The sequence below is a fragment of the Nannospalax galili genome, unplaced genomic scaffold (genome assembly GCF_000622305.1).
Source record: "Nannospalax galili isolate Female #2095 unplaced genomic scaffold, S.galili_v1.0 scaffold764, whole genome shotgun sequence".
NCBI lineage: Eukaryota > Metazoa > Chordata > Mammalia > Rodentia > Spalacidae > Nannospalax > Nannospalax galili.
In genome coordinates this window covers 119,103-138,409 of record NW_008351635.1, presented here as the reverse complement: position 1 = coordinate 138,409, position 19,307 = coordinate 119,103, and the positions used below count along the sequence as shown (strand labels likewise).

The window sequence follows — 19,307 nt, the reverse complement described above, 5'->3', positions numbered from 1 at the left end:
TTATTTATCATGTACATCTATCACATATATCATAGCTCTGGATGCCTTGTAAAACACACCTTATGTGCCTTCTCAGCCTCCTATTGTAATTTTTAAATATATGCCACTTCTAAGAGACAGAAAATTGTTAGTGGCTTTAAATTTGTACTACTTGGTAAATTGACATTAAAAGTAAAGATGCAAGAAAATTTTTATGCAAGAAGTCAGAAAACTTCATTGGGATATCCATTAAACTTTGGAAATTAATCAAGAATTAAACAAGCATGTTTTTTTTCATAAAAAAAAGTACAGCTGAGAATGAACTAATCACTGATCAGTCTTAATAGTTTCCTTTTTCCTTTCCTTTCCTTTCCTTCATATATTCCAGGCTGGCCTCAACTTTGCTATATGATCTTGCTATCTATGTAGCCAAAGATGACCTTAAACTTCTCCTTTAGCTTCTCTCTCCCATATGCTGGAATTACAGATGGGTGCCACCACACTCACTTTATGCAGCACTGGGATCAAACCCAGGGTTTTATGCATGCTCATAAATACTTTACCAACTGAGCTACATCCCTAGTCCCTAGTTTTATTAGTTCTGACCAAGATTATTGCTTTCATTAATGTTTCTTACATATAATACTAAATAATAAACATTTATATTCATAAGAATACCACAAGCTCAATGATATTAGTGTTAGACTTATGTAGATGAGGACATTGAATATTAGAGCTGAGTAGTGACTATAATGGACTGTGGTCTCACATAGCAGGGGTGAGGATCTAGGCTCCATCCTGGATCCAACTGGAAGACATTCAAGCTCTTTTCTATGCTCAATGTTATCCCTTTGTGAAATGAAGATCTGATAATCACTATTAATATTTATAAGCACATAACAGAAATTGTAAATTTTTAAAGTATCTTGTAGACACATTTCAATCACAAAACATAGTTCATGAGAGAAAAGAACAACAGACTTATTTATTCTAAGTTTTCCATTACATGCATGTAAGCCTTCAGATTCAAAACCAAAGATTCAGGGGCAACTGTTTGATTTTTATGCTTAGGTTTGATGAAATAGAGATGGTCATGCAAGAAGGTGATTTAAAAAAAGGCTCTGAGTTAATGGACACAGCTCCCTCCATTTTAGCACCACCCCCATGATGGAACAAAATTCCTGTGGAATGAGGGTCTTAATTCTTCCTTCCTACTTTCCTTCCTTCCTTCCTTCCTTCCTTCCTTCCTTCCTTCCTTCCTTCCTTCCTTCCTTCCTTTTTCTCTCTCTCTCTTTCTTTCACAAGGTCTCCACTATGTAGTCCAGACTGGCCTAGGACTTGAGATTCTTCTGTATCAACCTCTTGATTGCTATGATTTATGCCTGATCAAAAGTCTTAATTTTTTTAAATAATATTTTTACTGATTCTTTGAGAGTTTCACACAATATACACTTGATCATTTCAGATTATCCCATCTCCTCTCTGATCCAACTGGACCTCCCTAGCTCCCCTACTTCATGCCCTCTATTTTTTTTAAAAGGCCTATCAAGTCTAACTTATGTTTCCAAAATATTCTTGGGTGTGGGTATATCCCCTGGAGTGTGGTCAATCTAACCAGCATCATACCCTTAATGAAAACTGTCTCTTCCTATCCCAGAATCTATCAATTGTTAGTAGTTCCTCAGGTAGGAGTGGAATTTTGTGCCCCCCTCCCACCCTCCATGCTGGAGGTCTTAATTTCTTTTCTTTTCATCTTTTTTTGACAAAGCCTTCCTGTAGGCCCAGCAGGCTTGGAACTCAGAGTAGTGAAGAACTTTATACAAATGCTGACATAATAAGTGATATTTAATTTATTTATTTAAATATTTTATTTATTATTTTTATTTTATGTGTATGTGTGTATTGCCTGCATGTCTGTAAGTACACCTGTGTCGTGCAATGCCCAAGGAAGACAAAAGAGGCTGTCGGATCCCCTGGAACTGGAGTTACGGACAGTTGTTAGCTGCCATGTGGGTGCTGGGATTTGAACCTGGGTCTTCTGCACGAACAGTCAATGTTCTTAACTGCTGAGCCATCTCTCCAGCCCCTATATTTTTAAATTTTTTTTTGGTCTTTTTTTTGAAACAGGGTCTCCCTGTAGCCCCAACTGTCCTGGAACTCACTATGTAGACCAGGCTGGCCTTGAACTCACAGAAATCCACCTTCCTCTGCCTTCCAAGTGCTAGGACTACAGGCATGTGTCACCACACTCGGCTATATTTTATTATTTTTATTTTATATATGAGTGTAATGCCTGCATGTAGGTCTGTGCAATTGTGTCATGCAATGTCTGAGGGGGTTAGAAGAGGGTGTCAGATACTCTGGAACTGGAGTTACCAATGGTGGTCAGCCACCATGTGGGTACTGGGAATTGAATTGGGATCCTCTCCAAGAGCAGTCAGTGCTCTTAACCACTGAGCTATCTCTCCAGCCCCATAAATGTTCTTCAAAATAAGACATTACCTTAATGAGGAACCAGCACTTTATTCCAAGTCTCTCATTTCTGGATAGGAGGAAGGCCCCCAAGAAGACAAGCCGATTACTGTGTTGAGATGCATTTGGGGCAAAGAGGGTGGGGTGTGCTGTACCAATTGGTAGAAAAATGAGTAGAGTTCACCAATCTTAAATAAATGCAACTACCCAAGACATTTTTTGGATCTAATTCTTGTTTGAAATGCATGAGACACCATCTCTTTTTAAACAATGAAATGTATTATGAAGTGAAGAGTATTTCTTGATATTGAATGATATCAACCTTACTTTTGTTTTTCAATTTCTTGCTGAGGATCAAACCAAGGGCCTCATGCATGGTAAGGCACACACTCCACCACTGAGCTACATTGCCAGTCAGCCCTTCAATCTCTAAAATCTCTGTTGATAAATATGATTAAAACATATCGTATGCATGTTTCTCAAAAACTTAATTATAAATTATATTTTAAAATCTGTTTATAGTACAAAAGAAGTTCTAATCTGAAGGTGTCATTATTATTCAGATATGTGGAAATCAACAGCTTGCTGAGATAAAAACAGAGTTAACCAGCCTGTTTTATGTTGTAACCTACCTCTGCTCTGAAGAAAAAAGAAAATGATATAAGCTTCTAAAAATGTAAAGAAGGCCAATCTCTGTTTAGGCAACAGTTAAATACTTCTAAGCAGTACTGTTGACAGCAATTCTGCCTGTGTATTCCCCTTTGAGAGTTCCAGATATTGACTAAAGTGAAGGTAATTAATAATTATTTAGTGAATAACAAGTAGGCTGGGGCTCCTTCAGAGTCTTGCAGTTTTGGTACCTTTACTGCTTAGGAAGGAAGAGGGAAACACATTAATTAAGTGAGTGACTGCTGGACAAAGGACTGAATGAAAAAACAAATAAGTAGCAACTATAGCTCTAGAACTGTAGTCTGTTAGAGACTAAGAAAATAAAGTTTTATACACATGCAACTAGGTACCTATCTTAAGGAATGTCTAGATGAGTTGGAGACGAAGAATGATTCTGTCTGTAGTGTACCTTACATGGTGTCTTCCACAAGGTAATGCAGGTTCAGGAACAGATCAGAGGAGGATAGTGCTTACAATAGTCCCTCTACAGGAGAGAGCAAGAAGTAAAAAATCCGGTGGGAGGGAGGCACATTTACCAAGCCAAGGGAATGTGGGGTGATGTGGGTTATACTGGTTAAGAAGACAGTTTATGAAACACGGAAAAACCAAACCCTGGTGCTTAGGATAAACTAAGAAATTTCTTAAGACCACTTTCCATTCCTTTTCCTTGGACATTAGGATGCATTTTCACAAAGAATTATCCCTTCCCTCCCTCCATCCCTCTCTTCCTCCCTAGATTGAATCTAGGACCTCCCACATGCTAAGCAAGTGCTCTACCACTGAGCTACATTCTGGCTGGCTCTTTTTACTTTTTATTTTGAGACAGGGTCTCACTAATTTGCCTAGGTTGTTCTTTGAACTCTTGATCCTCCTGACTCAGCCTCCTGAGTAGCTGTGGTGGCAGGCCTGTGACCCTGAGAGGCACTACTTAATATGTGTACCATCTAACCCAACTAAGGTCTTTTAGGCTTTGAAATGCAAACTGTGGACTTGCTTTCACATTAGCTTATTTATTCATTCCACCAAAGTTCGTGTAGGTCTCCTAGCGTGAGAATTTTGTTAAGCACTATGGGGGGTACAAAGAGAATAGAACTTGGTCCCGATCTCCCAGGAACTTACAGCTCAATAATGGAAACAAATGTGCACACATACAAGGCTTTATAAGAGGAGGTGAAAATGTGAACCACGTATTGGAGGAGCACAGTTCTCAGAGTACGTGAAGGTGGTGTAGAAAACTAAGGAATTTAGAAACAAGCTCGTTTTAAAAATCAACTTTAAAGCCATGAACTTTAAGGCAGCAGTCAGGACCAAAGCTCTGGAAATCCACAGGTGGAGTAAGAACAGCGGTTCGATAAGGCTAGAGAATCAGGCTCCTTGAGAGGGCAGCTTAGTGGGGGTTTTAGCTGTGTATAACCGAGGCTGGAACCAAGCAGAGGGAATCGGAGCTGAGTGAGACTTTGGTTCTCCTATTTATACTTGGACTTAATATCTATTAGGTTCCTTAAAAAAAAAAAAATCACCTCTTTCTTAGAGTCCTAGGGGTGGGGGAGGGCTCAACCCCCAAGTTAAAGGTTTGCAAAGTGGTCCCCGAATGACTTAGATCCCACACTTTAGGAACCAGAAAAGGAACGTCTCAGAGGCTAAGACGAGACCATTCGACAACAACAACTTCCCCCTCCCCCCCAAGGTACCAGCTGTTGGCCAGGCAGGCTATAGGCCAGACCTGAGGGCCAGTATAGCCCGGCGGGAGCTGGGATCCCTGAACTGGCGGGCAGGGGTTGAGGGAGAGACGGAGAGAGGGAGGGAGGGAGGGTGGAAGAGAGAAAGGGAGGGAGGGAGGAAGGGAAGCGCGAGAGGGAGGGAGGAAGAAAGAGAGGGAGGCGCGTCATGTGATCCGCTTCCCTGCTCCTTTAAGCGTCCACTGGCGGCGGAGCGGCCGCAGTCTCAGCTCCGGGCATCGGGGGATCCCGAGCGGCGGTGCCTGGGGATCCGCGCGGGCGCCTTTGGTCTGGGTCCCATCTTCTCTGGCCTCCCGCACCCTTGAAGTTTTGCAGCGCCCAGAAAGGAGAAGGAAGGAGAGAAGGGAAGGTTTTTAAAAAGCCCACTTTAAACATTTATTTAAAGGAGAAAAGAAGGTGGGAGCGCAAAAATGGCTGGGGCAATTATAGAAAACATGAGCACCAAGAAGCTCTGCATTGTTGGAGGGATTCTGCTGGTTTTCCAAATCGTCGCCTTTCTGGTGGGAGGCTTGATTGGTAAGTGCGAGAGCTGCAAACTTTCCCCCTTTCCCTCTCTTCGGGCCTCTTCCCTCTTGGACTACTTGTTACAGTATCACTGCCTTGCCTCTATGATCTAATTAGTCCGGCTATTGTGCTTAAGAAAGCAGAGCTCCATGGGGCTCCATGGGGCACAATCCAGTCTAGTGGCAAAGAGAAAAGGAGGGGAAAAGTTTTGGCCTAGTTTCAGTATCCACTTGAAAGGCAGGAGGGGGTGGGGGTGGATCTTAAGCATGGCGACGGATCCCGAGGAAAAGCTGGGTCGCTAAGTTGATTGCTCTCCCGGCTTTTTCCCGCCCCCCCCCTCGCCTTCCTCTCTGTTCCCTTCCAATCAGCCACTGAAGGGCAACGTGATCCACTTTATTAGGAATAACTGGAGAGTCGGGAACTGCGCCCAGCGCCAGCCCCGAGCTGTTAATCGGCTGTGGCTGTGGCGTGTGTAAATGCATTCGGTTGTCTAGGCTAGAGGCGAGAATTGGCTTTAGGGTCTCAACATTTACGCCCTCCACTCCCTCCACGCACCGCACCCACCTTTCCTGGTGGATTGATAGAAGCTGAAGATTCGAGGAAGGATGGAGTAGGGTGGTTTGAGAGAGTCTTGGCCCGCCCCGCGCGAACTTGGAGAGGGCAGCGGAAAGCCTGTCCGAAAGGTGGTGCTTTAGCCGCCTGCCCCTTCGGGCATCTCCCCTCCCCCTCTGCTTAGAGCCCCTAGAGCCTGAGAGCTGGGAGCCTGGGGGTCCTCCCCTGGCGCCAGGAGGGTGTTCTTGGCCCCGCCTGGCTGCCCTCAGGTGACAGCCCCCAAGCCCCGGGCGAAGGCGCCAGGGAAGACCTCCCCAGTGCGCACCCATCCGACCTCTTTAGTCCAAAGGGCTTCTCAGTAGAAGACTTTCTCCAGCAGTGTGCAGTCCGAAAAACCCACTTCCTCTCACAGTCTTCTTTATCTCACGTTCCTCCCCCTCAAGAATCCGGACATCCCGGCACAAACTTCAGCACTAACTTCAGAGCGTGCGCCGCTGGCGGCACAGCTTCCTCGCCCGCTGGATGTGGCTCTTGGCCGCGTGGAGGAGCGCAGGCGGAGGTCTGAGTCCCTTTTGGGCGTCCGGAGCCGAGCCGGATCGCTGCGAGGGCTGGGGCTCCTCCAGCCACGGGCGATGCGGTCTGCCTCCAGACCCTGGTTTGATGGGCACACATTCCAGAGAGTACATCGTGGCTAAGTGTTTTAAACAAAGGAGAGTGGGTGAAGCTTCATCAAGAAGGGGAATTCCTGGAGGAGGTCGCGTGCAAGTATCCACAAAGCGAGTTTTTTAAGCTCTTGTTCTTGGTGCGGCCAAACAGTTTCATTTCTTTATTTCTAAAAAACCTTGCTTTTCCACAGGCGTTCGCGCAAACACACACACACACACACACACACACACACACACACGAGACAGACACACAGCCACACACACATACATACACAGAGAGACACACACACACAGACACACACACACACACAGACACACACACACACACACACACACACAGAGCTTTGGCTTTTGTTTCTTTACGCCATGTAGAATCTCTGTATTGGATTTTCCAGGCTCTTAATACTTCTCTGCTGGGAGCTGTAGGCAGTCGCGGTCTCAGAGCGCTCACAGTGATTATACCGCGGTTACAATTACACCTCTTGTTTCCCTTGATGAGCACTTGCAGCTAGACGCCATTGGATCTTGTGTGATTTCAGTGGCCGACCATAATAAAATTTTTTTGCACCTTGTGCTTTCAGAATTAAATTGGCCTATTATCCTTGTCTGACCTTCTTCTTTGAGGTTTTTGCACGGTGAGCCATTACAGTTTCCTACTCTCTCTCTCACCCTCCCCTCCTCTTCCTCTGTCCTCTTCCTCTCCCTCCCTCCCTCCCCCTCCTCCCTACCCCCTTTCTTCCCCCTGTTCCTGTCCCTGTCCCTGTAGAGCTGATCTAGGCCCACAGTACTCTTTATCCATATTGTAGGTTTCCCAGGGCACTTCTGGAATAAGCACACTTTCTGGAATCCCACTGTTGCACAGAGAAGATCCAAGGGCGCCTGTGAGTGGCCACTGGACATTAAAATTACTACAGTTAGAACAGTTGTTTGTTCAATCAGTGGTGCTCTGAATAAGTAGTGCCAATGGTAGAGACCACAGGAGGTCCTGTCTAAACAGATTCCCCTCAATTAACAAACTGTTTTAGTTCTTCAGAAAAGAAAAATATCGATGTGGTACACAGCATTTAGGGGAAATTTTTGCATAACTTCATTGTTTTACTTTCCTTGTCTTCTGGCTGCAAAGATTGTGTCCTCAGTGCTGATCCCAATACTGAACAGATTGGATGCAGCCCACACTGAATCGTGTTTTAGCTTTCACCTCTTTAAGCACTTGGAGACCCACCTAGTTTTCCATAATTGGAAAGTAGATGAAACTGCTCGACAAAGTGGACCAGTAGAATTGGTGCTTGAAAGAACAGTTTGTAGGCTAGGAAGTCAAGGAAAAGACCAGAAACCTCCTTTGCTCTCCCAGGTGAGAGCAGAATTCTACTGCTCAATGCCACTGTTACTTGTGTAGCCAGATGTCCTGGTGTTAAAGTATCTTCCTAAAGTAACTGCATCCATTCTAGTGAGGAACTAGACCACAATATATGTCACTTTTGAGTCATTGTTTTCCCAAATGAGAGGAAACATGGCAACTCAGAAAAAGAGAATCTGAATGGCAAACTCTTGATTAGAAATACCTAACACTCACAACACTTAAGTACCCATCCCTCAAACAGCCATAGCAAACTATGAACCTCAAAGTGAACATGCAAGTCAGTTAACCAATAGGTTTGTCTCCTTAGTGGTAGATAAATTAATATCCTTTTCAGTTCTAATTGTATAACTCTTTTAATACTCAGAGTTTTATATGACATTTAGACAGATATTTGGTTGTGACCTTGTAAAATTAAGGGGAAATTTTAAATATTAGCTGTAAAAGTGAATAGAAGGATTGAGTTTTGATTTAGCCAGCTCAAATTCTGCCATATTCCAAAGGCCTTCCTACCTAGTTTGTGTGTTTGCTTGCAGGCTATCTTTGTGTGGTTTTCTCGTGCCAGTATCTATGAACTGCTAAACTTTTGATGAGATTTTGCAAAGAGGCTCTGAAAGGAATATCTTACATGGTAGAATTTGGGGGAATTTAAGAATTTTTAAATGATTTTTGTTTGTGAAAAAACTTTGAGATACAATAAAATTAGGCATCTGATTTTTTTGGTATACGTTCAGAAAGCTTACTAAGTGATCAGCTTCTTTAATGTTTAGAATTCATTTAAAATTTAAGAATCCTGAAAGGAAAACAAGATGTTTTTGAAAGGTATAGCTTAATCTTCTCCTGAAAAACAAGCTTGCAGAAAAAAATTTTAAAATAATGTTCCTTTGGTTTCATTGTTGGTGAATTTAGTTCATGGAGAAGCAGCTGTAGGGGTGGCAGAGGGGGTGGGAAGGAAGACCATGTGTCATGAAACAGGAGGACAGCCGACTAAAAATCATGAATTTGAGTCCCTGACCCATCATGTTCAATCTGCTCAGCTTCAAATTCATTGTTTCTGGGGATATGATGGCTGAAGAATCAGGTTTTTCTTCCACTTGTTCTAAATCTGTGAAGAGAGCAAAGATCACAACTGGGTGGAATGAATAATCGTTGCATTGTTTTAAGCAAATCCATAAATGAGAATATTTCAGACTTAAACTGCAAGTAAATGTCAACAAATCACCAGTTATTATTATTATTTTTTTAGGAAAGATCATTGTTTTCATTAAAAGTCACATGAGTGTCCTTTTTTAAAGTGCTGATGATTTAATATATACATGACATACATGCATTTGTCTAATGAATTTTCTTAAATAATATTTGGATCCATCCACTCCTGTCAATAATGCAACACATTTTATTATGTTGTTATTAATTGGAAACTGTTGATGGTTTTGATTGTGGTCCATTCATAGGAGCATTTTTCTGCCACTGTTGTTCATTTAAAAGTTGCAGAAATTTAACAAACTGAATGAAATTATAGTTAGTACAGAGTACACACTTATTCTTAGTTATTAGATTTTAAATTTGCTATATGTCTTACATTTTAACATGTATTAATGTTGCAATAGCATCTGAGTATTTGGTGAGAATCTTGTTTTGTTTTTTTTGTTTTGTTTTGAGACAGGGTCTTTTGTAGCTCAAGTTGGTCTTGAACTCACTGTATAGCTGGGAGTAATCTGGATGGAACTCCTTATCCTCCTGCCTCTTCGTCCCAAATTCTGAAATTATAAACATGTCCCACCACATCAGGTTATATCTGGTGAGAATCTTGAAAAGTACTAATTAATTGATTTTTGGCTTATACTACTCATATTTTACTGTATTTGACTATTTTTTTAATTTTTGTAATTGCGTATCTGATCACACTATTCTTTTTCTTTGTTACTTCCCAGAGATATAAACTGTGATTGTCAGAGACTTATGCAATCTCATGAGTTCTTTTAATCAATTTTTTTGTAACTGAAATAGCATTATTTGACTTTTCAAAAACTAAACCTCTTTACTATTGCAATGGAATCATGCTTGTGCTAATAGTCTCTCATCTGACTTCCTCATTGTCATCTGTCTCACTTTCTAGCACAATTTTTCTTTTCTTTAGTAAAAAGTGAGAAGTAGTTCCTTGAGGTAATTTATGGATAGTTTTGTGAGGTTTCCAAACCCCTTGCGTAGAACTCAGCTCTAGACTTAAGTCCTGTACTAACTAGTTGAATTTTTACTATAATATTTTACAATAATCTGGCCTATAAATGAAGTTGAACATGTGTTGAATGTATACTGTGCCAGTTGTTGTTTGATTCTATTCACAAAACTTTTTCATTGGCATTTAAAATTTTTGTGTTTATTTATGTGTGTGGGCATATGCATACCATATCATTAGTGTGAAGATCAGAGGACAACTTGTGGGAGTCTGTCAGTTCTCTCCTTTCAGCATGTGGGTCCAAAGGATTGAACTCAGGTCATCAGACTTGGTGGCAAGTGCTTTTACCTGCTTTTACCATTTCACCAGGCATCATTAGTATTTTTGTATTCATTTTACTATATAAGTAAATCAAGATGCAGACAGAGCTAGTCAAATTGCTCAAGATTATCTTGTTCAGTCAAATGTGGGACTCTAGTCAGTCATATAACAGCCAGAATTATGTGCGCCTACCTAATCCTTTTGGTTCTGAATAGAAATGGTTTTAATGCAGGGAGGTATAATAAGGAACACAAAACTGTAGCTGATTTCTCATTGTTAATTATTGGGTAAGATCCAAGAGAAAAATACCTGATGTGATGATAAAGAGTCTGGCTTAAATGCTAAAGCAGTATTTTGCCAAGGCCAAGGAGGCTTGAAACTCAAATGTCAGTTTTACCGATTTCTTACAAGTTCTATCCATACCCTATAATTGTACAAATCATTCAGTTGTCTGAGTAGCCAAGTTCATTAACCAGAAAGGAAGATTGTTTGACTTTATTTTCCTTAGCTGGTGGTTTAGCATATTTATGTAGTTATATAAGGAGTCTGGACTTTTCAAAGAAAGGTAAGAAAAGGAATTACTGGAGACTGGAGAGAGTTTTGGAAGGTATGGATGGCAATGACTGGAGCAGTTGAAACTTTAAAAAGTCCATACCCAAAAGGACAATTTTTAGGTCCACACACAGAAACAATAACAAAAGCATTCCAGACCAGCAGCTCCCAGGACTAGCCATGCTGATACCATGAAAGATATACTTTGTTCTTGGAGAAAATGCTGATTCTGTACATGAAAAACTTGAAGTTCTAGATTTTGGTATAAACTTTGATAACACAAATAGCATTGGTTTCGTTTATGTAGGTCTCCTCTCCTCTGAAGTTTGGTGATGGTGGCCTAAAATGACAAGTAAGCAAAGTGTCTGGGGATGATGGAGGTGGGACGGAAGGACCTGAAGAGCAAGAAATGTTTTCAGACTTTCACTTTTCATAGAGGACAAACTAAAATGATCATTAAGTTATGAAAAAGTAGAACCTCTATATTTCAGAAAATTTAAAAATACTGAGATTCAGGACTGGAGCGATGGCTCAGTGGTTAAGAGCACTAGTTGCTCTTGCAGAGAACCTGGGTTTGGTTCTCAGTAGCCACATGATGGCTAGCAACCATCCATAGCTCCCATCCAGGAGACCCAATGACCTCTTTTGACCTCCACGGGCATTGCGTGACACTGGTGCACTTATATACATGCAGGCAATATACTCATACACATAAAATAAAAATAATAAATAAAATATTTTTTTTAAATACTGAGATTCTTTTTAACATTTTACTACTACTTTCCAGATCCTGCATCAAATCTCCACATTACTTCCCTTCCACAATATTGTAGAGGAACATAAGCAAGAATCAGGTTGACATCTGACCAGGAACACATACTTGCCTTACTGTGATTGCTGCATTTTGATTAACCAGGGAAAAGATTCACATATATTGGTTCACTCAATACTCATAATGACCTAGAGGAATCATCATGATAACTTTCTCCAATTTCCAGTTGACTTTCAGACCTGCTTAAGGGACTTTTTTTAGGTGATAGAGATAGTAAGACTCAGCCCCAGATCCTTGATTGAATGCTAAGCCATGCTCTTAGTGCTGAATTATGTCTCCTCCCACTATCACTTCCATTTCCACTGGACACAAAGGGGTAAGGGAGAAGAACATGATTCTACACAGGTGAAATGGTACATGAAATGTTAATCTCCCCTCTTTGATTCTGCTCCTTCCTTAAGCTGAGAGCACTACCATTACTACATGAATACTGAAATGACCTAGCTACTTCCTAAACAAGTGACACCAACTCCTGACTCATAACAACCCCTCATACCAGCTACTGTGAGTGCCAACTCTGCTTGTAGGCCATGCTAGAGAGAGCTGAGCCTGACAAAGTCTCATGCCAGTTCCCTGACAAAGTATCACCCAGCAGAGCGTGGCTAAGCATTTTAGAAAACTTGTGAAACTGTAGATCCACAGAGTACCCACTGGCTTCAGCCTACACCATAGACACTGAATGTGTCTGCTGAAGGGAAGAGGACAGTGTGGATGTGGAAGGAGATGCAGTAGGACCGACAGCATCCTTTGTAAGCATCCCTTCAGGATACAGCTATGCTGAGTTTCTCAGACCTACTTTTGGTACCATACTTCCCCACACTGAGGTAACATTTCTCCCTTCATGCCTATTTAAATCCTGGTCTTCAAGTAAAATGTTTTGCTGCCTTTTTTCCTCTCTGTGTCTCTTAATAGTCTCTGTTAAGGGAGCTCTCTTAATAGTCTCCATATTTGCTTTGGCTCATACAAATTATAAGGTCTTCTTAAATGTCTAGTTAATTCCCTGGCATAGATTAGGGGCTTTATCTAAAGACATATTTCCAAGAAAGCAGAGTGGATCAAAAGAAAAGTTCAAGCTTACTACATTAGTTTTGGCAAGGTATTATGATTTTTCTTTAGAAGAATGGTAACTAGTCTGAAAATGATTGTTTTTCAAGACCTCCATTAATAAGGCCAAGCTCATGAAAACTGATTTGGGTGTCAGTTAATAGCTGCCTTAATCCTGTATGACCTGTATTTGGCCAGGCATGGTACCACACACCTTTAATCCCAGCACTCGGGAGGCAGAGGCAGGTGGATCTCTGTGAGTTCAAGGCCAGCCTGGTGTACATAGTGAGTTCCAGGATAGCTGGGGCTACAGAGAGACCCTGTCTCAAAAAGACCAAAAAGGAGAGAGAGAGAGAGAGAGAGAGAGAGAGAGAGAGAGAGAGAGAGAGAAAGAGAGGGAGGGAGGGAGAGAGAGAGAGAGGGAGCTCTTGGTCTCAAAGAAGCATTATGAGTAGAGAAGAAGTTGACTGGGACTCTGTGGGCAAGGTATAGGCTCAGAGTATTAGTAGTAAGTCTCAAAAGCTCTTTAGCTTCCTTTCTTAACTGTGATGTGAAACAAAACCTCCTATCCCAAGGAGAATTGCACAAGAATGAAGCATCTCTGGAATCTACTGTCTTGAGCAGCTGGTACCTGCTGGAATGTCTTAGGGAGTTAGGCTGACCAGAGGTGATTTCCAGAGGTCTTTTCCCTGATACCACCTGCTCAACCCTGTGTCCACTTCTGCTTTCTTTCTCTCCCTCTCTGCTCTTAGGCACAGCATTGTTTATCATCAATTATTTTCCTTCCCTTAGTCATTCCTTTGTCAAACACCTCCAGATTTATGAATATGATAATCTAAAATGGCAGAAGAAATGGCTGAATGCATTGCTTGGTTAATGGAGGTTTTAATGCTGTTTCTTCACAGTAAAGCCTATAGTTTTACTGAACATCATATTATGAGCCTTCCAAAATGGCAAATATTAATATTGTTTCAGAGTACTAGTACATAGCACAAGACTAAGTCATTCTCTTAAAGCATACTTTACCCTAAAAGGAATGCCAAATGCTTTCACTTGAGATCTATTACCTTCCTTTATTCACACTCATAATAAAGCTTAGTTATGTTGTTTCCCAAGTCCACAACTCTCAGTTGGGACAGTTACAGAAACTCACTGACAGCCTAGAGATGTTGGAATATGGTCACGTAATAGGAAAAATAAAATCTGTTACAAGTCTTTAACCAGAATAAAAATGCCCAGGATTCTGGGATCTCTGAGACATAAGAAAGTTATTCATATCTCAGTGACTCTCACTTTGGGGCTCCAATCCATTCTTGACTAATATGATGGGAGATATCACTGTGAATATGTATAGGTCTGGGCTCACCATATATGTACCGTTTGGCAGTGGCTCACCAGAATAGAGGTTGAGGAGCTTGTTGATATTAAATTGTAAAAATGGGTCCAGAAAGTTGGCTCATCCAGTAAAGGCAACTGCCACCAAGCCTGATGACCTGAGTTCAATAGTGGAACCCACATGACAGAACTGACTTTTGCAAGTTCTTCTCTTACCTACACACATGCACTTTGGCACATCCCCCCACACACCCCAAAGTAAAGAAATTAAAAATGCAATAAAAAATTTTAATTTTGAAGGTGAAAGGACCTCTGAGACCATCTGGTTCTACTTCATTTTGTTTGAAATCAGAGTCTTAGAAAAGGAAAGCAGATCAGTTCACACAGAGCACGGCCTGGACTCTACTTCTGAGAGCAGTTAATGCTCTACTCATCCATCTCTTTCTGAGTTCCCTTAAGACAATAATATGATTTCTTCCTGAGGTTCTCACAGAGGTAATCCAAAGAAAGTTCCCATCATATGCCTCTAGAACTTCATGAAATTTCTTGTTATAGTACACGAAGAGAAAATAGCAATAATCCATCTTCTTTGTCTGGCCTTTGCATACTTACTATACTTGGCTTATCACTTGCAGAGCAACAGAATTATATATAGTTTTTTGTCCTATGTGGAGCTTAAAGAACAGTACAGAATTAAAACAAAAATGCACACTGAATTCTTTCCTTGCCTCTGAGGGTGTGGTGCATTCTCTGCCTCTTGCTTAGAGAAATACTGTGATTTTAGAACTCTTTAACGAAACAGGCCAAACAAACATGAAAGGGTCCTTACTTACCTAAAGCACAGTCCTTATGTTTAAAAATCTATAATGTGGGGGCTGGAAAGATGGCTCAGTGGTTAAGAGCATATACAGCTTTCACAGAGGACTCTAGTTCAGTTCTCAGCACCTATATTGGTCAGGTCATAATCACTTTTAACTTCACCATGAGGGGATCCAACACCCTCTTCTGGACTCTGGACACCTGCACTCATGAGTACATACACCCCCACCCAAATAATTAAAGGTAGTAAAATAAATCTTAAGGTTACATGGCCCCATGTCTTTGAGATCTGATTTATATACAGAAGAATCCACAAAATCCCTCACTCTTTATTGTTTCTTTATTCTGAAGAGCATTCCTGTTACCAAAGTAGGGTTTCCACTGTTGAGGACTCTGGCCTCTGTGAATGAGAAGCAACTGTTGTGATGTTGAGAGGTGCATGGATTGTACTGTAAATACAACTCTTCTAAATTCTTCCTTCTGTCTTTCCTTTTCTTAAAGCAAGCAATCATGGCAATATCTAATTTAGCTGAAATGAATCTTGACTTTAAATGTCTCCTTAGCATATTTGCCTTCATATGATAACAACCAAAAAAGTTGGGTTCTGTGTTTATCCAGCCCTCTCTCAAGGCCAGCACATATTTTTGAGGCCCAGTCCCTTTTACTCTGCTTCTTACATGTTTCATGCTCTCCTTAGGCTGTAACCTGCCCAAGAGTGGAATGCCTCTAATGGGAAAGACACACCCCTACATTCCTTTCTTTTGCTCTGTTCTCTTAAGCTAGTTCTGTCCTGCTTTAACCCCGCATTCCTGGGCTAGGAAGTTACAGATAAATTTTTGAGGAAGATCTGAATAGATTGCACCATGGTCCTTGTCACTTACAGAACCTGCCTCTGCTTGGAAAGGATCTGAGTCTCTGTGTTATTGGTGGGCAGGGGTGGCTGCAACAGACACCTGTAGGTCCTAAGACATCTTTATGTTTGTTTTAACTCCTGGATGCATAGAAACTGCAAGTCTTTGAGCATGCAACTATGTTGAGACCCTGGCTCCACACTTTGAACATGTCCAGGCAGAACAGAGCTTTGCTCTATGACAACATGGTATTTCTGTGTAATAGCTGTTGAAAAGGAAGAAAGGGAAAAAAGAGAGATAATTTGTTGAATTTTAAGCTGAGAAAGCAATGCCATTTTTAATTAGCATTTGCTTCCCTTCCCCCTTTCCTCTCCACCCCTCTTTTCTTTTCCTTTCTTTTTCACAATTATTAAAATAATTCCTCTGTTACCATCTTTCCTTACCCCACTCACTCAAGACAATGTAGTTCAGGAGAAGAATGAGTATGACTGAGATTTTTAATGCAGACAGGGTTAGCATATCTATGAGATAGTAATTTTTCTGGAGTAGGCCTTACCGCAGTTATGTCTAGAGAAGCCTGTGAAAATAATTTTGAAAGGTTTCTGTTGATTACTTAGGAGTAATACAGAATTTCTCTGAGAACTAGTCACGCTATTAAGATAGTAGCATGGTAGGCAAAGTTTTTCGTATATGATGGTTTTGGTTCATTGAAAACCTCACTGTGGATGTGGTATTATAAAGGCCTTAATTTCAAGGTTCAGAAGGCTAAGACAGGAGGATCTATTAATTCAGTGCATGACTGGGCTACAGAGTGAGTTCAAGTCTTTCAGGACAACTGAGTGAGACCCTATCTCAAAATAAAAAGTGAAAAGTAAAAGGAGGTCTGGAGTATAGCTCATCAGTAGAGTGCTTGCATATCATATACCAGGCCCTAGGTTTAATTCTCACTACTGCAAAGAAAACAAAAGGATGCATTAATCCCATTCAAAACGATATGTTTTCTAGATCCAGGTATCTTTACTGTATCAGTCAGGGGTCGTCATCTGATTTATCTATTTGTGATCAACTTCCTTTGTAACCTAGGCAAAACATGTATGTACTGATCCTCAGTTTTCTTATCTGAAGAATTTACAGGCAGAGCATGGGGTTTTAAAAAATAATAATTACTTTTATTTTATGTGTATGAGTGTATTGCCTACATGTATGTAACTGCACCTGTATTGTTCAATGCTCTTGGAGATCAGAAGAGGGTGTTAGGCCCTCTGGAACCGGAGTTATGGAAGGTTGTTAGCTGCTATGTGAGTGATGAGAACTGAACCCTGGTCCTCTGCATGAGCAGCCAGTACTCTAAAATACAGAGCCATCTCTCCAGCATGGGATTAAAGTGTGAATGTAATTTATGTGTTTATTCCAAGTGTGCCTGCTTGTAGATGTTAGAACAATCACTTTATGAGAGCCACTTCTCTGAATTAGAAGTTACCACCAAGTAACTGCTGAGTACACACATCCATAGTTTTGGACATTCTGTGTTATGTTACTTTTGCTTCTCAATGGGTAAGGTAGAATTGGAAACCCAGCATTACTACTTTACTGCCTTCCTTCTTGCATAATCTGCACTGACCAGTAGTCCAAGAAGCATATCATTAACATATTTTGTAGTCATAGTGACTTATTTACTTTTTGGTTTAGTTTGTAATAGTTCTCACAAGGATTAACTTGAATCCTAAATTTTTGTCCTTTGAAATTCTGGTCCTGAGACTCAGGGTATAGCTCAGTGATGGAGCATCTATCTGCATGGCATGTACAAGGCCCTGGATTCAATTTCTAGCCCTGCATCCCACCCCGACCCCTGAATCTTAAAATCCTCAGCCAGCATACATGACTATGTTTATAGCATAGGTAAGCATAGATAGGAAACCTTTTAGAGGAATTTTACTTATAAGTGGAAGAAATATATTCTAATTCCACTTGCTACAACAAGAGCCCTAGTTGCTCTTCTGTTTTACATTATAAAACTGGAGCTGTCATCCATCGGGACTTTTTTTCTTCTTCTAGATATAAAGTGCATGTTAGAGAACATCAAATTTAAGAAAAAAAAATATGATCTTTTACTTAGGAAATAGTAACTGTTGAAACATTAGCTAGAATTACGGAACAGTATTGTCAGAAATTTTTTCCCCAATGGTGGTATTGGGGATTGAATTCAGAGTCTTGTGCCTCTTAGGCAAGTACTCTACCAGTGAACTCATCTCCATAAGTATTTTAAAATAAGAATAATATAAATTATATATATATATATATCACAAATTATATGAAAACAGAAATTGGAGGGATGGTTCAATGTTAAGAGTACTAGCTCCTCTTATGGAGGACCAGGGTTCAGTTTCCAGCACCCACAAGGTGGCTAACAACTGACCTCTGTGGGCACTGCATGATATGGGTGAACGTACATGTAGGTAAAACACTCATACACATTAAAAAAATTTAAAAAACTAAAATATAAGCTCTGTGAGAACAAGGATAGTCTAGTTTGCTGCCTTGATGTGTAGTTGTTACCATAGACTAGTGCAGTGTGGGTACCAGGACTATGTTGAAGAAATGCATAATGAAGGCCTTGCACTTGGAACTTACTGCAGAGGTATCAAAAATGTTCAAATTTTAGGTTCAAAATTTATGACTGCCCTAAATTTGGCAGTGTTGTATTCCAGACTTGTACTTTCCTTATTTAAATGACGAGAAGGCTACTGTTTTTCATTTGAACATATTAGTGAAAGATTGTTACCTTCATGATATGTATAAACTTTGAAATTGAAAAGGGACGGGACCTTCTATTATAGTACGGAGACTAAGGTGCAGACAAGACTGAGGGACAGTGTATGGTTTGAACCAAGCTTCCTGGCCACTGTTCAGGGTCATTCTCTTTGACAGGTGTTGGGCTATTACTATGTCTTTTCTATATATTTTGATATTTCCCTCATCATAAGTTTGGAGAACTGACTGCTGCTTGTCCATGCTCACCAATAAAGTATAAAGAGAGTAGGCTTTAGTGTGTATATTTCCAAAGTTTGAATATTCAAATGGAGATAAGGATAATGGAAAAATTGTGATTTATTGTTTTTGAAAAGAAGTAAATGAGTTTCTTTCACTTCATGAGGGATATTTTGAAGAAATTTATTTTAGAAGGTCCACAGTTTTGCTATAGACTCTTAAAGATGGAAAATTTATCTTTATCTTTTTGTTTCTCTTCTAAGAATTTTGCAGACTTATTTGGTTCTGTAAGGCTGAAAACCTGATTCAACTGATATCTGTATTTTTTTTTGTTTTTTTAAAAAAATTATTTATTTAATAACCATATAACTAGAAGAAGCATTTCATTACAATAGCATTGACATATTCAATAACAATTTCCAGAGCTAAGATGCATCTCTTTCATAACT

General features: G+C 40.5%; 1 protein-coding gene across 4 annotated transcripts in view; it reads left to right on the top strand.

Moving 5' to 3' along the window:
* The first annotated feature begins 5,016 nt into the window (after positions 1-5,016).
* Wls (Wnt ligand secretion mediator) overlaps positions 5,017-19,307 on the top strand; it is a 120,328-nt gene continuing 106,037 nt past the window's right edge. For 3 of the 4 annotated variants that reach the window (XR_607790.2, XM_008848537.2, XM_017802048.2), the window contains exon 1: positions 5,017-5,375. Coding sequence is in view for 3 of the 4 variants with exons in the window: in XM_008848537.2 (XP_008846759.1) it covers positions 5,270-5,375 (106 nt within the window). In the remaining variant the exon portion in view is untranslated. The remainder of the gene's footprint in view (positions 5,376-19,307) is intronic. The other variant, XM_029553767.1, reaches the window with a different exon arrangement.